Consider the following 22345-nt stretch of genomic DNA (forward strand, 5'->3'; position numbering starts at 1 on the left):
AAAAACAAAAAAACAAAAACAAAACAGAAAAAAAAAAAAAAAATCAACCAACTAATGCTCAGGTGTCTTCAATTCATTATAGAGACATCAATATCCTGACAAATATGTGTCTTTGGGCAAAGTCACTTCATGCTTTTCACATCAGGATGATGATAGCAATTGACCTAGAGTAATTCTGAAAGGAGCAAACATTGTGAAAAGAGGATAAGGAAAAAAGACTCCATCTGCTTTTGAGTATGAGCCAAACCTTCCAATACCAATACGGCATAATTAGGAAAACAAAAAACATGAGATTTGGATCTTCAGAGAAGAATTGATAACTAGCAGGACCTCCTAAAATTCAAGTGAAAAGAAAGAAAAAGAATAGAATTATGATGAATTCAGAAAAACTCTGATACAAAAACTCAAAAGAAGCATGGTTAAAATCAGAGTTTGTAAATATATTAGCAGCAAGATGTTCCTTGAAAGTATTTTTTGAAGTGTAGAATTGTGGGAGAGGTCCTCAGCTGAATTCAGCAGCACAAACAAAGAYCATAGCAGCTAAAATCCTCACCTCTGTATGCATAAAAAGCAATTTGTAAATAGGGCAATCATCATTATAATTAAGTTCAGGCCACAGTAATTAGACCTGGACTTTAATCATGCCAGTCMTTAGGGAGCTTTGGATTAGGCCCATCTCTAGGAAACACATGAAAGATAGAGGTGGAGGAGGAATAAATGGCTGAACTACAACCACCCAGAAGTGACCTTTAAGATACTATATGGTATATTAAATACAAGAAGTAAAAGCATAAGGAAAGAWCATGCAACTAAACATCATAAAGGGTTTAAAAGAACTGTCAATAGCAAAACCTGGGAATTTATGCACACATTAAGCACTGGTGAAATTTCCTGTCTTGACGTGATTTTATTTTAAATTATCTGAAACAGTGAAATAGTTGAATTACTTTTCCTGTCTCACCTGCAAGATTTCTCAAACAGAGTTGTTATTTTCTGTTGGTTTATTTTTTACTTGTTTTTTGTTGTTGTTTTTTGGTTTTTTTTTTGTTGTTGTTGTTTGCTTTTTGTTAGCCACACTTGCTGCAAAACATGTAAAATAACAACTTCTCAATGCACTGGTTATTAATGCAATATGCCTACTTCATAAAATATCTGCAAAACAAAGTGCCCTATTACAAGAGTAACAACTGTCTCAGCTTGTATATGAAAAAAAGGATGCGTTAGCACAGCATACAAACCTTCAAAGATCTACCGAGTATTTGTAACAACRCGATATAAAAACATGATTTAAACATAAAAATAATCATAGTATATAAGACAATCTTCCAGTGGTAGTTATCGGACATTACTCTTCACACACACCGTACCCATGCACACAGATACACAAACGTACGCTCACTCTCTTGYCTGGAGGCTCCGTAACCCCCAGTGTGGAATTGCCTTATTTCCAGATTAACAGTTKTTGCTCTAAGTAAACAGCTATTTCTCAATGCATTTGATTCCAAAGTAACACAAAGGAATGATGCAATGACATGGCAAAATACGTTGTTTTATGAAAAGATAGTCAATAAATATTGTTCTGCTACAGGAAACGTTGTGTAACAGTTTAGCCACATGGTTTGCAACCTTATACAAAAGGGCAGTTTTCCTAAGTCCTTATCATATTACAAGTACTATGGCAAGGCTTTCTTCAGAAACCTCTTGAGTCTTAACTTGATCATATTTCTCGCTCTGTTCACAATCAGCATTAAAAGAAGCCCAAATCCCCAAAAAGCAGCCTAGTATGAAGAAAAAATCGTTCAGATAGGAGTCAGTAAGAGCCATGTGCTTTCACATTATCTCATCTCCTGTCCCCCAAACAATGTTCCACAGTTATGCCACCTGTAGAAACCAGGAAAAAATATTTATGCCTATACGTCTCATTTACAAGTAGCTTTGTTCCCCTTCAGACACTCCACCCTTCCAGCTCCTGGGTGTGTTGCTCCCATAGCAGACAGACAGCAGTCATGAGGTGTGCTAATGACTTCTCCAGGTCACACTTCCCAGAGTCCTTTTCAAGCATTGCCAAGAGAGGGTGTGACTAAGTCTGATTATACTTTTTTCCTGCATGTTTTTTTTTTTTTTTTTTTTTTTTTTTTTTTTTTTTTTTTTTTTTTTTTTTTTTTTTTTTTTTTGCTATAGAGGTTGTCTTTTTAGTTTGTGCTTTGTTACAGTTTCCTAACATTTTCCCAAAGTACAATATTTTTAATTTTAGCAGTTAGAGAATCTTGAGCCCTCAGAATGGATTTTAAATTTTCTTTTTGTTTCATTTTATTTTATTTAAGTGCAGGATGAAATTTTTGCCCTATCATTTGTCACTTTGTTCTCTGGTCTCTCTCCCCACAGCCGTGGGAGACTTGTCTCCCCAAGTCCTCGCAGYGGGCAACTGACAAAGTCCTTCCCACCTCGTCTCTTGCAGCATCTAGAGGGTGGACGAGCTTTGTTTATAATCCCTCAGGATGACAGAGGCGTAGGTCACATCTGGGGGTGTGCAGAGCACCGACTCTGAGACAGGGGAGCTGGGCACGGAGCTGCCTGAAGCTACTGAATCCCGGAATGGGGACGGGGGCGTCAGCGCYGGAGAGTCTTCTAGAGTCAGTTTGCTCGTTGCCGGCTCCTCGTCCTCCTCGTCCTCTGTGCTCTTTTCATACACATATCCCTGAATGAGCCTCACCTTCTCGCTCTCTGCTTCCTCGGCCGGGGGAGACAGRGGCTCCTCGCTGAAGGCAGCCACCTGGAAGGGCTGCAGGGGCGGCTGCTGCGGTGGCGGGGGTGGGAAGGGAGTCTGCACGCCATTCCCTGAGCCAGGAGCGGGGACCACAGCAYTGAAGTCGGGGGCGCCGGTGGCAAACTTGTTGGCCACTCCTTGCAGTTGGTCCATGAGRGACTGTGGCTGCAGGGGCAGTGTCTTGGGGGACTGCTCAGGCAAGAAGAGTTGGGTTTCCTCCGCCGTGGCCTGCAGAGGGGGTGTCGCTGTCACCCGCCTGTGCACCACCATGGGAGGACTGCTGGACTGGTTGAGGCGAACGGGCTCCCTACCTTCTTCCTCCACCACATTGTACAGAGTCTTACTGCTGATGTCGGTAAAAGTCAGACTTTGGCCGTGGTAGTCTTTAGTGAGGGGTTTGATCACCGCTGTCTGATTGCACCCTGTCTCCTGGTTCTTCACATGCACTGAGAGTCTGTGCCATGTATGTTCCCCTTTTGGATCTTGTCTTCCACCTGGTTCAGACCATGACACAGACTTTCCATTAGAACTATGAATAAAATAAAGATGGGTTTATTTGCATTTACATTACGAAGACAYAGGCAGTATAACAAATAAATAGCACAAAAATACTGATTGCTTTGCCTCATTTGTGAGCCTCCCCCCTCCAGTTTTTCATGTGCTCCCAGAAATATTACATAAGAAAACAACAGTGTCTTTCAACAGCAGCAATTACTGTGATTTTCATCCAAAAGTGAGTACTTCCTGTTGGTTTTCCATCCTACAGCCAACCTGGATAGGTTAGCCTCTGGGAAGGGCTCGGAGAGGGCCATCTGTGGTTTGAGGACTTGAACTGTCAGTTTATATCTAGTTTTGCTCACCATTTTGCAGAAAGGAAGAAAAAAAACAGGAAAAAAGTCACAGGAAAAGCTTTAATTAAGCCTGATTTATAGGAAATATTTTCAAGCTGTTGGAAGAAAAACAACCCACAGTCACAGCCTTTGGCAAACTGGGTAGAGACAGAAATTGTTGCTAACCCCTCCTTTCCCTTTTATTCTCTCTCCCCTTTTTGCATTTAGAAACAGATTAGCTATCAGAGAAATGAAGGTCTCCTGGGGCCTCTATCAGGTAGGAGGCAAATGCCCTTCTTGCCGGGTGACTGGTATTTACAAACCAGGTTAAAATGCTGGGGCTGAAAACAGCTGGTTTGTGTGGGAGGAGGAACAAGCAGCGGCATGACCATGGTGAGTCAAACCCTCCAACTCCTCACAAGGGCTGGGTCCATCAAGATGCTGGGCAGCTTGGCTGAGTGAGATCTGAGGGTCAGGTGTGCCACAGAGGAACTGTCGGTTTCTGCATTTCCCTGTACCCTCGAAGGGAGTAGCACTCAGAGATGAGTAGCAGCATGTGAGCAGGGACTAAGTGGTGCTTTAGAGGACCAAGCAACTGTTTAATTGCTTGGACAGGCAGTAGAGATGRCTCACAAGTTATGAAATACATCACCTGGGTGGAAACCAGAGACGGAGAGAAATTCTGAGATGATTTATTTGAAGCAACCTTATCTTGGTGTTTCATCCCTCAGGGATCAGAGGCAAACAAAGGATTACATTTGAGACCCTGTGACTGTGGTGCAGATGGGAGACAAAGCGAGTGGGAGGCTGGCACAGCAGCCTCATCTCCTGCTACTGCACACACCGGGGGAGATCGCTTCCCTTACGGTATTGCAGTATTGTTCTGAGCATTTTGCTTTCGTTGCTCAGACTCTTGTGGTTCTCTTTKTTAAGGAGTAAATAATTGTCACTTGAATTTTATTTAAAAAAACCATATTGATTGACTTGCTCATAGCTGAAAGAGACTAGTACAACACAGATAGTGTTGTAAAACTGTCAAAACAGAAAAGGAATGTACATGACAATGTGTCACTTTTCTGCTGAGCAGTAAGTACTCTTGGAGAGAAAAAAAAAAAAAAGAATTTTAGATGAATCCAAGCTGGGAAGCTCATCTCCAACTCCAGACACCAAGTGCTGGACCCGTGACTCACCACCTCTGTGGGAACTGGGCACATGAAAGGGCCAATTAAAAAAATTCATAACTCCCCAAAGCATGTAGTTGGTAGGACCTGTWGCTGTTTGGAGTTAGAGCTTTAACCTTGAGAATAAAAAAGCCAAGTTCCCAGCTGAAGRCAGAAACCTTTATGTTATGGTGATCAATGAAAAGATAAGAATGAAGGTTTAGAAGCACTCCTGTTTTGATCAAAGTGAGCTGTGGTATGACTTTGGTTTAAGGTTTTTTGTTTTGTTTTGTTTTTGTTGTTGTTGTTGTTTATTTTAWGTTCTATAGAGATAAGCAAATGAATGTAACTCTTGGGTGTGAAAGGTTTTTAAAGCAATGTTTTAACATGCCAGCTTCACACAGAAACACATTTGGTCTACTTTAACTTCAAAACAAGTCTTTTCCTGTAGAGAGGAAAATAAATCAGGTGCTTTCATATTATATTTTGCTGATGCTGTTGCTTACAAATACTGCAAGGGGCTTTTCTAAAAAAATATTATGATTATTTGCTGGCTTTTATGCTAAGTCCACTTCTGCATCATTTATTTCTTCAAATCTAGTTCTGGTGCATCATCTCACTTTTCAATCCCCCCTCACACCATCTGTTTAGTCTCTATCTCATTTTATTTCCAAGATTTTGTATTTTACATCAAATGCAAGTGTAGTTATTTTAAGGAACTCACTACCTCTGTCTTCAAGTCTTGCTCCTATTTAGTTTATTTCCCTCTCCCTCACTCTGAAGTTCTGCTTTTCTCACTTTCTTCTGTAGCACTCTCCATAGACCCAAATCAATCGTCATGCTGAAACTCTGCTGGGACTGCAACACCCAAATGTGAGCAAACCACTTCATTAGGATTTATCTGGCACCAGCTTCTTCTTCGGGGAGACCTGGTGCTGCTGACACACCTTGCTTCTACTTGCCAGACCTCACTGCTCATGGCTCCAATGGCCTCATGACAAAGAGGTTTAGAGCTGCAGTGCCTCTCTGTGGGATCTATTTGACAGTTTCCATTGATTATTTGCCTCAGATTATTGTTCCAGCTCTTTCCTTCTATTTGCTCTCCTTGCTATGTCCATGYACTGTTAACCTGTTTACGACTCACATTGTGAGATGGAGTCCCAAGACTGTCATAGAACCACATGGGCTCTGTCTTGCTGGTGGCTGGCAGGAGGTCACACCGAGATTGACACATTCAGGCAGAATTCATAATTAATGTGCAAGATAAACACTTGTTATGCTGGAAAAAAGAGGAGCCATCTCGAATACCATCTTGAATTAATTGATTTTTTGACAAAAAACAAAGATGGGATTGCAAAAACTCAGAYCTGAACTGAGTCTCAGTGAGAGAAGGAGTTGTCTTACTTATGCAAAGCAACAATGACAATCCTGACTATGTCATCACCATTCGCTAAGTGATTGTCATTGCCTCTTTTGAAGGAATTTTCCATTGGAGAAGGAGATCAAAATAATCTGCCTGGCATAATGGGAGAAGGGATGGTTTTCCACACAAAGGCAAGAGATGGCACAAAGACAGATCACAGCTGGGATATTGGAAACCTGCTGTTCAACTGCACRGTGATATGATGGCACTAAATGGTGGTTTCTTCATTTTATCAATAGGATGATTACCCAGTTCATGTCCACCATGTATTTATGTCTTTCCTAACTCTGTGCTTTCTTCAGTTAATTTCTTATAGGATTTAGTCTTCACATTTCTGCATAGAAGTGAACTGCTTGGAGTCTCAAGGGATCTTAAGGTTTGTGCTTGTGTACACCCAGTGAAACACTCTATGTACTATTTCTTCAAATCCTTCCATCCAGTCTGCATGTTCAGACAGATTCCTGGGTATCCTATCAGCAGATATCATGGGTTTACTTTTGCTTATAGACAAGAACATACATTGAATTTAGCTACTTTTTCTCAATTTTCAGCACAGTTGTATTTATGGTTTTTGTATTTTGGGAGAAATAGAAGTAAATATATTTTTTTGTATGAGTTTTTGTTAATTTCATGAGCAGAGTTGTTACTATTTTTGGTAATTSAAAGGTTTGTTTTTAATACATGAATTGATCTTTATAATATTCTCCCTGCATGACTCTGGGACAGCCATTTTGAGGCACATTCAGCTTTTTATTATAGACACTAAACAAGATGGAAAACAACTTCAGATTGTAACAGTTATTTGCTGAAAGTCTTTAAAAGAACTGATGCACCCAAGTCTGAGACYGTGATTCAAAATACATCTGCCTAGCTGTAGGACATGCTTATAATTTGTTAGATGGCCCACTGTTCATTGTTAAGTATCTACAGATGCTCAAAATCTGGCCCCTCCTTGTGACCAGGAGCTCCCCAGACTCAAATCCAGTTTCAGGCCAAGAACAGAGTCCTGCTGTTGCCAGTTCCTGGAGGATCTGACCTTGATGGCTTCCTTGGAGCAGCATCAAGGCTGAGACCCCACCACAGTTGGTACTTCTCCATGCTGCAGGATTCTGAAGATGCCTTACTTTAGATATTGGATAGCAGAGGTGTCTTTAGATCTTAAGCTGAATGCTTTTGAGGTAAAAAGTTATTATCGTACTGGTCTAAGGTAAGTTAGTCTGTGCAACTCTCTGATCCTTTCACCAGTGAAGTTACAACCTGAGATCCAGAGTATAGAGAATTAAATCACCTTTGAATCCTGTGTGACTCACTTTTTTTTCCCCCTTGAACATTTTACATGTRACAATCCATAATAGATCTCACATGAAATAGTTAAGCAAAATTATGTGTGTTCTGATGAGGTTGTCCTGGTTTTACTCGGTCCGATTTTTGGTGGTGGGGGTATGGGACCAAGAAACCACAAAGATGGCTCCTGTGAGGAAGTTCTAGAAGCTTTCTCCTTCTTTTCCAGCAAAAGGAGTCCTACCCCCTGTGTTTTAGAGCCAATCCATCATGGCTCTGAGGTTGATGGACAGGCTGCTGGTCAGGCCTGGGCCAATTGCACAGGCTAGGTACACCTCTGTGATGATGTATGGTCTTGTACTTAAGAAGAATTCAACACAAGATAGAGTGCGGCTGCTATGTAGTTTTTTAGGCTGTTAGTATTTAGTTTTAGTATTATGCACTGGGGAAAGACAGAGCAGGAGGGTGAGGAGATGTAAGAAAAAAAATGGAGACTCAAGGTCACAGTAAGAAGAAGACAGGTGCTGTGCTGTTGCTGTGGKGCTCGAACATGGAGAAAACAAGCTGCTCTCGAAAGGACTATTACTTCAATGGGAGACCTGTATAGAAAAGAGAGCAACCTTGCTCTGAGAAAAACCTGGCCTTTGAGGACTGGACTGATCAGAAGCAAAGAAGGGGGAAGAGGCCTGGCTCCCCCTCACATCTGAAGCGAATTGATGCTAAGAAGAAATTTTTTTTCTGTGGCGGGGGGGAAGAGGTGCCCCTGCTCCATGTCTGAAGCGAGTGGATGCTTAGAAGAAGCTGCATTCTGCCAGGAGATTTGTGATAGTGGCCTTACATTGCCAAAATAACGCAGTCTGGCCTTGGAGAACATTCTTTCCTTTCTCCCACGAGGTAAAGAAAATAATTCCATGCCATCAGCAGTTATACACTGACTGTTTCTTGGGAAAAGACCTTCCACAGCTTGGAGCTGTAAGAACACTTCTCCTATGATGCTGGAGTTTCATCCCTATCTCTCTCTTGCATGCGGGAAGGCATGGAGGGGTGGGGCGAGGGGTAACCTGAGAAAGAGACAGGTCCCTGGAAAGAATAACAGGTGTCTTAAAATGTCTGTTTTTATTTTCTTCTCCTTGTAAATTTTTCCCTATCTTTGTTCCCCTCCCCTGTGCGGTAGTATTCTTAGTAGTTTTTAGTAATAAATCTATTTTGCAACTTAAGATATTCAGCCTGTCTGACCATTTTTTGGAGCATATATATATATATATATATATATCTTTCTCTCAATTATGTTATGTTATCTAAAAGCCATAAATTTTAGTGTTAATTGGGCTTTTTCTCTCCCTTCTGCCTCTCTGACTGGGGGGAGGGAATGTCGTTGGGTGCTTTTGGCCCAGTTCAAACCACAACATTTTTGGTGCTGTGACTCGGATAAGAGAAAAATCGGGTTAATCCCACGACAGAGGTTGAGTCCAGGAACCCACAAGTTGGAAAATGGCTTCAGATGCTGAGAAAATGCTTGAGAAAGAGCCCTTTCTGTAAAAATAGGAAAGGATGCTCCTTGATCTCCTAAGAGTTCATCCCCTGTCCTGTCCTTTTAGGATGGTGGTCTGCTGTCTTCTCCAAGTGGCCATGAGTTGAGGAAGAACCTTTAGCCTTCTGTGTGATTCATTCATTTGAGCCAGCTTCATGGTGTTAGACAAGACACAGAGCATAGATTTAATACATAAGGCTGCTTTTTCTTAAAAAGCAACAATAGCAATTMACCAGAGGAAGGGGTTATAGCAGAAATGATAAATGTTACCTGTCTTTCAKAGTCAGACCGATGCTTTGGCCCAGCCTACCTCCATGTAGTCACTATAGTAACTGAAAGGCCACAGCTGGCACTGGAATAACCTGGCAGTCCCTTCTATAAAAATAAAATCTTAGGAATKAACATAAAATACAAACTGAGAAGAGCCTAACTACTTTGTCAGCAAAAATTGAATGCAAAACAAACCCTGAACTATCTTACCAGCAACCAGAGGAGGTCAATGTCAGGTACTGTCCAGTCCATAAATGATGCTCCCAACTTCACAGGGTGGGGAACAGTTACAGCCACTGACAGCTGGCTCCAGAGTGCAGTGAGTGCAGGGCTGTCCCTGAGCACTAACACGGTCGTGAGCAGCCTTTGGAGGCAGTGGGACACAGAGCAAAAGGAAATGCCATCTTCAAAAGCTGTGCATTGGCCAAAAGGCTCTCTCATCCCCACACAGCAGTGGATGCCATGGCATGCTGATGGATACCATCCTAGGGAAGCCAGTGGAGGAATTTCTGCCCTGCCCACAGAGAGGCAATTAGCCAACTACAAGCTTTCTCCAAGCCTGCAGACACATAATGTAATAAGCCTGAGCAAAGCTCTGTCCTGCTGCCACTTCACTGTTCCCAGTGCCCAAGCTAACAAGCCTAAAATTTAAGGCTCATACCTGCGCTGCTGCACACTGCAGGTATCCCCAAAGTCTCTTCCTTTATTGTCTCCATTTCAGTAAGGCCACTGGGGCATGAAATTTGATTAAGGGAGTGAGCAGATTTTAATCATCATATCTCCCTGCACTGAGCAGGCCCTACTCTCAGCGCTGCCACAGACAGTCCTGATGCTCATTAGCAAAGCAAGCCACACTGGTCTGTGTGTTCCTGCAAGCCCAACTCCTGGAACATTGCTTCCAGGGACTCATCTCTTAAACTAGGGTTGGTAAAACTTCTCTGCACTCCCCATGAGTGTGGGAGCTGTCATGGACCACAGCTCCTTTGTATGCTCCTGTGTATGACCACAGATCTGATGTATGCTCAGGATTTTTGCCTGATATAATCACCTAAATGAAAAAAAAAAGAATCATAAACCAATTTCAGCCTTAGTTCACTTACACTGTAATCTCTATCTCAGTGATAAGAGGAACTTAAAACTGTTCTCACAGCATGGCTCCAATGCTTTTGTTAGTGCTGTATAATTAGAGCGAAGTTTAACCTCCCACTTGTGTTTCCGGAAATTTAAATTTATTTTACTAACATTCCCTTGTTGCTCCCCTCCCTTTTGTTTTTGTTTTTGTTTTTTGGACAAAATTGCCTCGAGCATGGGACACAATATTCCATGTGAATTAGAGAACTGCTTTAAATGTATGATGGAAACTGCTACCCAAAATATAAGAAAACATAATATTKTCACTCTGTCTTGACAACAGGACAGAGACTGATGATACCTAGGGGTGTTGTGAGTGACCTCAAATCCATCTTGCCACTGGCCACAAATAAATCTAACATATTCATTTCTTTCGCAAGTAACTCTAATGCCAGAATTATGCATAGGATTTCTAATCTTTATTGACTATATTGATATTGGGKTTTTTTTTYCCTCTTTCTAAAATTGAAATCTKAATATTAAACTGTCTGTAATGYAGATGCAGTAACTATGTCTAGGCTGAGTACCCTGTGATGGGATCCTGGCTTCCATCCACTGGGTCTCCAGGTTGGGGTTGCACAGGAACTGGACTGGGGTCACTCACTTTATGTTTGTGCTACCATGGAACTGGTTGCTGCTAGGCTTATAACTCGTCCTAGGGGCAGGGAAGTACTTCCAAATCCAACAGCTCAGATATAGCCAAATATCCCAAGATAAATAGATTTATTTCATTTGAGACTTAAAAATAATGTTTATGTATATAGGCAATTTCATACAGCTGTGAATTTGGGGGGAGTGARGGATGCTGACAGAAATGGTCACTGCATTGCTTCTGTGTGGTTGAAGTCCCACAACTTCAACATGAATCACAGATTTTACCTACCTAGCACAACAGAGGTGTGAGAATATTACACTTCTAATGTGTATGAAGGTCTGTATGTTAATTAAAATTACTATTAGAAATTTGTARTCTCACCTGAAATATAGAAGCTGTKTCACATTGCAGTCATCTAATTATTAGTGAAAAAAATTGGTTCACCTGTGTGTTTATTAGGTATTTTGAAAAAGGTGTTAAAAAACTAATAAAGTGCTGTTTTGAGAAAACAACTAATAGACAATATAAATAGATAACACAAAGTTCAGAATAATAAAAAAATTGTCAGAAACATCAAGAAAAATCWTCCAGTCTTCAAGAAATGAAGATGAGAGACCTGCAAATCAAAGTGAAATTAAAAAGTTCTCTTACTAGAGAACAACTATTGAATCTATCATTTTTTTTTCTTACTAATAAGTAAACCCCACTGAATATTAGAATGAATTCATCCTACTGAATCACTTCTGTAATTTTTTCAAGGATAATAAAGTTAATGCATGGGAAAAGCTTGGTGTAAATCCATCAGAGATCCTCTGTTATCAATGGAGAAGCACAGTTGTATTTTCTGAAGATGTGTCTCATGCTGCACATTCAAATAAATGTGTGTGACAGTGCAGCCAAAGCCAATGCCTGAGTTGAAGCATTTATTCTGACAGGCTTAGAAGAGAGCACARTTGATAGAACCTGAAAACTGAAAAATACAATGATTTGATCAAAGGAACCTGGAAAGCTTAGGAACACAGGAAGAAAATGCTAGCATTAAATTAATTTACAAAAAGTGTAGGTGGGTACAACTAAGGCAAAATAGTCTGTAGGACTGGGAGGCTGTGAAGATCGACAACCTTCAAAGAACATTACATCAAAAGAAATGCCATGGAGCTGCTGTTGAATAAGTAACACTAATTAATGAACTTCGAATATAGTAAAGCCACAAAAATTGCCCATGAATTCTGTGTTCCCCGCTCAAAAGCACTACACCATGGAGCAGAGATCAGGAGGTCTTTCCTATGAATACAGTTTAACAGTAATTAAGACAGYTGGAGGTTTTTCCTTGCTTTCTGTAATCCTCTGTTGTTCTGATGGAAAATTATTTGGGCCACCATGTTTTTACCAGAAAAATATTGACAAGCTGAAAGCTGTATAGTAAAAAAMMAMCMAAAAAAMCCACTGGGGACAGAGGATATAGTGCATGAGATAAGACTAAAATATCCAAATATGCTCTGTTTTTTTTTCAAGCATGACAAAGGCATTAACACCAAGGCTGAAAGGTATTTCATTTGACATGGAGATGCCCAACTGAGACCCCTAAATGAAGCTCCAAAAAGGACAAATTATACTGCATACACAGAATATTTCTTAKTTAGTAGCTGTATCAGAGCAGGAATAAATTCCTAATGAACAGAAAAGCCTGTTGCCCTGGATATTTTCTGCCAAAAASTGTGCCACTTTTGCAGAGGTAGTGGTCAATGAGGACCCTCTCCCACTATAACTTCAGATTCTCTAGTATACTTGAGAATAAAATAAATTCCCAGYAGTTTGAACAGGGCTTAAAGAGGCATCAGACTTGCCTTAACATGCCAGCATTTTGAGTGCYTTATCCTGTGGCAAACTTAACCAAGTTGCCACAGGAAGCTTAGTCATGAGGCCCCTTGTTTGTGATGTACTGCTCTCCTAATGTGCTGCAGTAGATAGAGCAGCCTGGAAAGCCTGTGGGTTTCTTGGGTGTAACTGAAAGTTTCCATGGTAACGAATGTGCAGCTTTAGAAGAAAAGAGCCCTGAAACTCCAAGATGATGTTTCTGGGGTTTTTTAATATGATAATAAAATTTTATTATTCTATATGCTTATGATTCTGCATTTCTAGCCATCTCCAGGATTGTACAGAGAATGGAGATGAACATCAGTGAAAAAAAAATTATGCTAAGTATTATGTGCATCAAAACACAAGGCAGTTTCAAGACTCTAATTACTTGTAACTGGGACCTGAGGGAAACCATAGCACACATGGTGATTTCTAGCTTGTTGGGGTGGTGAAGGAGGCTTCCTAAGGAAAATAGGAACATGCAAACTGCTGCAGTTCTGGTGAATGAGACAGGCTTGAGACCAGGTGGKGATGATGGGCAGCTCTGATGTGATGGACACTTGTGCACTGCTCAAACTGGGCTGTGTGGCCACCAGGAGCTCAGGCATTCAGTGCTGATGGAGGAGATGCMCTTCCCTGGGCCAGTGTGCATCACTGCCAGGCCTCTGGAGACACCAGCCCTGGCTGGAGGGAGAGAGAAGCCTGAGGGGCAGGATGGACTGAGAAGCCAAAACAGCAAGCTTCATGCTCAGCAAGTCTGAAAATCTCCATTGCTTCTTAAAGCCTTTCTTATCTAGGCAGCTGCCACAAGCATTTGGAGTCCCATTGATAGGCTGGAGTCCCATCAGAGGTGTTTTTCAGTATCTCATGTGGATGAGGATTTTTTTTTTTTTTCTAAGCTGAAAAAAAATCCCAAGCGTTGTCATGCAAAAAGCAGGAGGTTCAGCCTTCCCTGTGCTCAGGAGTTTCACAGCTTGTGCCCACGCTTTTTTGAATAGAATCTGTTCTTGCATTTGCTTTTGCATCGTAATAGTGTCCCTGTGTTGGACTCCCATTTGAAATTCCAGACAGACAATTGGTGATCTGTACCCTGAGAATCTGCAACACTTGTTCCATATCAGGGAAGAGGGGCTTATTGTTCTGGCTAGAAGATGGTAACATAATGTTTGTACTGCTCCTTACASTGCCTGTGTACAGTTTTGTTTTCAGGGTGCCAAATATGTTTGCTGTACACCCYCTGTAAAGCCATTATTACTGCTCCAAATGTGTGATGCATTTTGTGGAATTCTTCTGATCTGCAAATGAGAGGGGCAGGTTGGATTGAATTAACATTAAACTGCTACATGCTTACAAATCACATGGACTCTCAGAGACATACACAGAACTAGAATGCTTTGCACTGATCAGAGCAGGGCAACAGCATCTCTGGTTGCAGCGAGCAGCACTGCTCAAAATGCTGTGTCAGTGGATCACAAGCATCTTTCCACAGAGTCGCTGCACAATCTTCCCTGGGGCAGGGAGCAGGACTGTTTCACATCTGCTGCTTATCAGATGGAAATGAGCACGGATCTGGAAGAAATGGGGTGAAGCCTTTCTGGTTTTGCAACTGCTTGCTTTGTWTTCTCCACTGTGTTTGTGTTTGTTCAGAGAGGGCAGTATTTGCACTTCTTGCTTCGGAAGAGCTGAACTTCACTATTGTTTGATGAATGCAGAATTATGCAGAATCTGCACATCTTTCATAAATTACAACAGAAAAAAAAATCACTGCTGTTATTTGAGATGTTGTTTGTTCCTATGCCAAATCCTGCTGGTTTTATTTACATATGTTTTCTTGTGATTTCCCTGTTCTGCTAATCCCACCAAACAAGCGTTTTCTGCATTCCCTCTGCTGGCTCTGCAGCCACAGTTYGCCAACAAGCACAGCCCAGCAAGAGCTGCACACTGCAAAGGTGTCTCGCCATGGGAAGCACACAGGATAATGTAATCTTTTTATGCAAAACTATAGAAAAGAGAAAAATGTTGGCTAAATGGATAAAGAAGATAAAATTAGTACAAAAAAAGAGGACGTATTTGTAAAGTTGTAGACATTTAGAAATAAAAAAGAAAAAGCTGCAAAAAATTTATTCAGTGTCCTCTTCATCACATCTGGACAATATTTAAGGTATTGTGTGAAACAAGGGGACATAAGCAAATTTCCCATCTTTAATGGCATGCACCACATTTGTCTCATCATTAGACATGATAAACCAATGAGAAAAAGAAAGCAAGGGGTAAAACCACTCTTTGTCATGCAGCTTCTCTTACACATTCACTGCAGGGATTTTTCAAAGCTGCACGTGTGCCGACGGACACTGGCTGGTGGGCGAGAATTCTGGCTGCCTCTTCCTGAAGATTGAAAAGAAAAAGACACCCAGTGAGTGGTTATACACATGTGCACACATGGTGGCTATACCACTCAATAGGTGCCTGTGCCTGACCTATGTCTGGGGGTTTTCCCATCTTTTCTGCTCTTGTCACCTCAACTTCCACATAGATTTTGCTTTGGCTCCAGCACAATAGTGTTCAAAATAGGTTTCYGTGATGCTCATTCTGCTTCCTGTGCTGAGCCTTGATGCACTTTACATACCAGATGGCAAGGGCTGCTGTGCATCTAGCAGTCTGAGGAACTTCTCCCCTGGTATTCTCAACACAGGATGAAATTATGAAAAAAAGAGCATCTGTCCTTCACATCTTATTTACAAAAGCATCACCAAAAGTTTTTGCTGGTGGAGTTTTTAATATATATACTCAGCTGCTGCTTTTTCCTTTGTGTCAATTTCCCTCATCTGTTTTTCTAAATGTTTCTTTTACTTTTAGAGCTCTGAATAGTAGCTAGCTTTCATTATGTGTGATTTTACTGCTGTGCTTCTTTTTTTTTCAAGGAAGCACTGGGCTAATTGAGGTAGACACAAAATGAATAGTCTCCTAAGCATTCTATCTGCAATGGTAATTCAATACAAAATTGCAGATTTCAGTTTGGGCAGTTAATATTGGACAATTTCCACCTCATTTTTCCTCTCTTCCTTGCCCTATCAAGCAGATGCAAATTGTCATTTGTCTTCCCCAGTATCAATAAAAATAATATACACACACATGCGTGCTTGGACAAAAATCTCAGGTATTTTTGCACATTGAATGTACCAATGAATTTCTGAAAAAAAAAATTAAAGAAAATCATCATCGTATTGCAAATAAAATGTAAATTGAAATTCAGCATTTCTCCCCATCAAACAGTGATAGTRCATGCTTGCCAGACTTCTGTGTGCCTCAGAACAACTGATTTATGGATGGAGTGTGCATGTACTACATTCTCAGTACATGAGCTGAACAGGCCATTCCCCTCACCACACACTAAGCACAGTGATGTACATGGAACACATGCATACCCATTTTGGAGTGGTAGATGCCTCAGGATGACTTCTGAAATATGGATAAAACACAAATAAGACATTCTTCTAAGCAATTTTGCCAATCGGCTCACTTTGAAGCCTCTAGAAAAATGAAATTCCTTACCAGGTATAATGCAATCTGAGATTTGAAAATTTGAAAGTGATCATGACTAGGAACTTAGGTACCATGCTCTCTCCTCCACCCTATTAAAGTTACAAGGATTATTGAGTTTCTGATTAAAAAGAATATTCAAGACTTTTACAGTCTTTCAGTTTTCCTAATCGATTGAGAGAATAAGAGTTTTCAACTTCCTGGGGTTCCTGTTCAGTCACAGGAGCCAATTTTATGAAACAAGTAGCAACATGCAGTTAATTATCTAAGAGAAAAAWTAAGATCTAAATGTATTTCACACACATGCAGTGCTGTACATGCAACTGAGGGCATACAGCCACACACAGCCCTGCTTAGGGACCCTGGAAAAGTTGGAAAACTTTTGTATCAGAGCACTGCTTGGATCTTTCTCAGTCACCGGGCTTTGCCAGCCATCATTYCTCATCTGCTGCAGTTTGCTCTCACTTATGGGTTTTTTAGCTGCGCCCTGTAGGTATTTTTTCTTATTCATGTATATCCCTGGAGCAAGTTCAGAGCATTTTGCTGTCTAAGTTTTGGGCATTTGTAGGTCTTGTTATGAAATCTTTCTAAGTGGAAGGAAGAAAGAAGCTTGCTTCCTCAAGCAGTTCAAAATGCCTCAAAACATGTTCAAAATACAGCAAACCCTTCTCTTRTTGTGACTGTGGTTGTACGCCTCAGCCAAAATCGGACATAGACATTCCATGTAATAGAGTATACAACCCCCAAATGCCTGGCCAGGTTTGCATTCTGGAGGACGTTGTTGTTATTAAAATGCTGCTGAGCTCCATGAAGGCAGTGGTCAGCCTCTTGGTCAAGGGGGATCCCTACATGGTGATGCAAAGCACTACAGRAATCACCACTACATGTCAGGATTCATGTTTCAGTAGAATTTGAATTTGTAGTGAAATTTAGATTTATAGTTATGGGAAATGTAGCATATATGTTGAATGTATTTCAGTGAATTATCTTCCAATTATAAAATCAATGTCAACTGCATAAATAATAATAAACAATTTTGATGCACTGAATATGAGGTATCCTTTTAGKCTGGCTTTTGTCTTCCTAGTAGTGTGTGCTAATACTGCAGAGCTGTGATTCAGAATTAATGCCGAGATCTCTATACCTTCCTTTTTCTTCTTTTATTTTAATGATGACAATGCATCCCTGATTCTTTCTCCCAGCCTTACAGTCAGTAATGGCATTTCACATACATTTCTCTGGTTATAAAACACTAGATACTCTGCCCATCTTTACAACATGAGGATTAATGAGTCATTTTGGGGGCAGTCTTCTCAAGGGTAATTCCTGCTGAGTGGTTATTTGTATCCTGAGCCCAGAGGCAGGATGGATCTTCTGCGCATTTGAACAAGGAACTGGCATACCATCATGAAAGTGTCTGAGTTGCTTTATAATGAACCCCTGGGTGCAATAACAGGGAGTCTGGCAGAGGGAAGCAGGGTGGCAGTGCAGAGGGTTCCTGAAAGAAGCAGATTAATTGCTTTACTTTATGTTCTTTGAAGCAGAAAAATGCTTCTAGCTAGTCATTCAGAACAGGGTAGGTAACAAGCCTGTTGAAACTTGCAGCCAGAAATATAAAGGATCCAAGSGAAGGGTCACTCTTGCCACTGTTTTTTCTCTTATGTGTAAATGAATCCTCCCAGGAGGCAAACCGCTGTGTCAGRATTATAGGAAGTGTAAATTGCTATCTGCAATGTTTTATATCAGCACAGAAGTGAAACTAGAAACATTCACTTTTGCTCTGGAATTATTCTCTCTGACCAATCAAACTCCCCAAACAGACACAAACTGAATGAATCTGCCTGGTGTCCAAGAAAACTGAAGCGCAGTACACTGTGTTACTTATCATTAGAATCATGGTCAAAGGTCCTCCCCACTAGATGTGGTCCAAGCAGTAAAAAAATCCTTTACATTCCCCACTTGAAAAGTGTAAAGAATAGGATATCCTCAAAACTTTTACAATCTCATTTGAAACAACTGACCATCAATAACATTGGGAGGAAAATAAAGTGGRGAGAGTATTCAGAGAAGTAATGGCATGATGCTGATACTAAAGGGATAGCCATGAATCAACTCCTYGTTTTTAAGAACTTATGCATAACCCCTAGCTTTGATAGAGGAAAAGACCTTTTACCATGGGCCCTTGGCACACTGACTCAYATTCAAGAGTGGTTCCTGCTCCAGCTCTCATACAGCCTAACCTCTGCACTCTCAAGGAATAGCTCAGCAACACCACAAACTTTCTGGCCTGCTTTCCACCTCCTCAGTGCTCCAGCACTCTGCAAGGTGACAAGGAAGGTGAGCAGTGAACCAGAGCAGTAAAGTTTTCAGCTAAACTCTCATCCCAAATCCTCTTGCCTCTCCAATTCTAGGATCTTCCTAGGAAGAAGCATATTCTTCTTCAGATGTTTGTGTCCTTGAAAGGTCAGGTTTTATGTACGGTTGCCATGGCTGGATCAAAAAATACCTACATAAAAAGAAGCAAGGCCATGCCATTTTCCTGTAGGATGTGGAGCTGAATTTACAATGCCTTTTGTATGAGCCAGGATCTGATAGAAGGTTTCTAAGCCAATAGATAAGTTGGGAAGATGGACAGATTCTGGGTACAAATTAATTTTAAAAYACAAGTCCTGAATTACAATCTAAGTGATGTCTGAAAATAATTGCTCTGTGGTTTAAATTAATTATGCTAATCAATGGCACTGCGACAGCTTTTGGAGAGAAAGAAATCATTAAGAGTCGTGGCACAGAGACCAGTACAAGTAGAAGGGAACCTATAGGGTTATTCACCCTCTCCCAGCAGAGTGAGGCATATGTGTAATTATCATCCACGGAGGACTGAGGAGCAAGAGGGATTTCATGGCACACCCTCTCTGAGGTGTGAGCATCTGCTGAAGAGGACAGAAGGGTCAAGGTCACCAAAGAGAACATAGTTCCAGAAGGATGCCCAGAAAGGCCTGGCACTGAGCTGCATGGGGAACATGGAGCAAAGGCTGTGTGTATTTGAGTCCAGGGCAGCAGGAGCCAGCTGTGCGCCTGGGGGAGCGCTCTGACCCTCCCCTGTTGCTCCCTTCTGCTGCTGCACCTTTCTGTCTGTGTCAGCACAACCCAAGGTGCAATTGTTCAGTCATCTGGCAGAGAATGACAGGGACAACTAATCTGGGTCACCACTATGCCAGAGAAAAAGAAGGAAAAAAACACCCTTCTAGTTCCCAATTTGAATTCACAGCATGGCTTTCCAGATTCTTGACCCTGCATAAGAAGGTTGATGGCACRGGGTAAAAGAAGGCTTTGGGCGTCACTTCTGGCTTAGGGCAGCTTAAAGCATTTGTGGATTTACGGGCTATGATAGCCCAAAGTAGCTGCAGGCAAATCTCTCGGCTGTCCGGGATGGTGGCAGGAGAGATTTTTGAGATAACTTATGTAACACTAAGGATTAAGAAATGTATATAGCTTGTGTTTCAGAGGATGTGAGAAAGTAAAGGAGAAAGGGCTGCTCACTGACTGGGGATCACAGAGATGCCTGGGGCTACACTTTGTGCCCCACCAGAGCTCGGACYGCTCAGCCACGCAATCCCCCGCTACACCCCCGGAGCCCAGGAATGAACCTGTCAGCTGGGGCATGAGAGCCCACGGCTCAGCGAGGCTGACACCACCCACACGCCTCATCTGCTCACACTGGGCGCTTTCTGCGTGCGGCTCTCGCTGCTGCTGTGGCTGCGCTTTCAAGTGTAGCTCCGTCTGTCCTTGTCAGTCTGCTCAAGGTGGATAATCCCTCTATGGGGGTTTCCACAGACTATGGGATTTGCTTTTTTTTTATTTTTTTTTTTGTTTGTTTGTTTGTTTGTTTGATTTGTTGTTTCCTGGGTATGTTGGCTGTCTGGTTAGTTAACTTGTCTGGGGGGCCTTTGGGATGCAAAACATTAGTAATGTGGAGTAAATCCCAATTTTCAGACAAGCCTCTCTCTGGGAATGCAAGGATTGCAAGCCAGCCAAGACAGGCTGAATGGAACCAGCTGAAGATTTAGCTTGTGCCAGGAAAAGAAATGGCCAGAAAATATTATTAAAAAAATACAAAAAAAAATCCATTCAAKTAAAGGGGAAGACTAACAAGAACTCTCAGTAAGAAAGAGTGAACATTCTTGGCTTTAATGCACTAAGGATAGGGAAAGATTAATAGTTTTGGGTAAGGAGAAGGATATACTRACTAGAATGGGGCTTGTAGACAGTAATTTAACCTGAACCTGGATTCTCTGGGGTTGGTCAGACTGAAACTGCAAACACCAGCAAACAATCTAACAGTGAGGAGTTGCTATAATCAGATCAAGGAGCACTTGTTTTGATAGAGTTTATGATCAGCTTTGACATCTCTGGCTGTGGTGCCGCAACACAGCTGTGCTAAATTAATAATTTGCTGCTGAAAGGGACAACTCTCACCCCTATTCCCCAAACCATGGACATYAGGGACAGCTTCTGTGGTGCKGACATTAGTGTTTATCTGACCTTGAAATCTGGCTCAAGGAATCCAGCAGATTTCATTTTCTTTTTTMCTCTTTGCAAGGTTAATTTCATAGGGTGGAAGAAAGCCACATCCTGCATACCAGAAAAGAAGAAAAACCACAGAGAGCAGAGAAGAGGAAACAGCTTAAGAAGAGATAAACTGAAGCAGTAGGCTAGAAATGGGAAATTGTCTATAATGCACTAACAAGAAACCTGGAGCTTTTAGTTTTCAAGTAGGCTTTAAGGTGACAAGTTATGTGATTACTTTCAGTCTGCACAATAGTTTGCTGTTTACAGTGATAATGACTTTTAACCTATGCTTATCAGGTGTGGGAGGCTGAATGCCAGAGTACATACATGCTCTGAAAAATAAGTTTTCTTGTTATTTCAAAACTAAATAGTCTTTAACAACTTTAATGTGGAGGCAGATTTTATATTGATACAATATACTTTCAACCCACRCTTAAAGTGGTTTCTTAGAGTCCTTCTGCACAGCATAGAACCTATCTTCTCAGCTGGCCATGTTTATCAGTGACTCTGACAGTTCATGTCTTCTGTGTGACAGAGTCTGTTCTACAGATACATCTTGGTCTGAAAACACTAAAAAGGATCTGGCAAATATGATTTTACCCATTCAGAGTCCTTGTGGTACAAAGCTAAGAATAGGGAGAACAGAGGGGAATGTGGTCAGATCTCTGCTCTGGGTGTGAATAGTTCTCAGTGTGTCTGGGACAGATGAAAAATAGCATCAGAAGACAAGTGAAAAAAGCATCACASCATACTAGCCAAAAAAACACCCCTCAAAGCCAGGTAGAAAGCAAAAACATAGATTTTTTTTACTTCCYTACTCTTCCCTTCACAGACTTAAATCACCCAGAAGAAAAAATATAAGAAAGCAAGTTGCTCTATTGCACACGTCGGAGGGACAGTTATTTAGCAAAGACTACATCCAGATTTTGGACAGAGTAGTGCACCAGAGTTTGCCTCTGCTTTGCCATTTCCATCATATCCATATACAGGTATTTGAAAATGAACATATCTGAATCTGCTGATTTAATTTCTAAGAGAGTGGAGAACCATGCTCGCCTACAGACCCATAACAGGGAGGGACCATCTTCTGTCTCTGGGGATAGCATTCATTTGTGAATTACAGAGTCTGGCTAAAAATCAGATGCTCTATCAGCGTGTGATCATAGCATCTGCAGTTTGTCCTGTGGTGTTTTATTTTGTGAGGCATCCCTGAGCTAAGGGGCAAGCTCATCACAAGCAGGGATAAGCTTGGTGGACAAGCCAGAATGCAAAATGGCTTTCACATCAGTGAAAGAGAAGACATCCAAGGGTGCTGTCATCTTCTTGGGCTCCTATGTGCCTCTTCTGTGTCCCTAWGCATGGAAAAGGATTAAATAAATTAGCAGGAC

General features: G+C 41.4%; 1 protein-coding gene across 3 annotated transcripts in view; it reads right to left on the reverse strand.

Moving 5' to 3' along the window:
• Nucleotides 1–408: 408 nt before the first annotated feature.
• Nucleotides 409–22345, reverse strand: part of GRM1 (glutamate metabotropic receptor 1) — a 176562-nt gene continuing 154625 nt past the window's right edge. Inside the window, exons 8-10 of one of the 3 annotated variants that reach the window (XM_057364009.1) lie at nucleotides 19975–19979; nucleotides 16274–16307; nucleotides 15167–15233 (exon numbers count right to left, since the gene is read on the reverse strand). In XM_057364009.1, the coding sequence (XP_057219992.1) occupies nucleotides 15173–15233; nucleotides 16274–16307; nucleotides 19975–19979 (100 nt within the window). In that variant the 3' untranslated portion in view covers nucleotides 15167–15172. Of the gene's footprint in view, nucleotides 3297–15166; nucleotides 15234–16273; nucleotides 16308–19974; nucleotides 19980–22345 lie in introns of those variants that run through there. The other 2 variants (XM_057364008.1, XM_057364010.1) reach the window with 2 other exon arrangements.

This window comes from Malurus melanocephalus, unplaced genomic scaffold (genome assembly GCF_030028575.1).
Source record: "Malurus melanocephalus ecotype Western Australia unplaced genomic scaffold, MMel_1.1 scaffold_33, whole genome shotgun sequence".
Lineage (NCBI taxonomy): Eukaryota > Metazoa > Chordata > Aves > Passeriformes > Maluridae > Malurus > Malurus melanocephalus.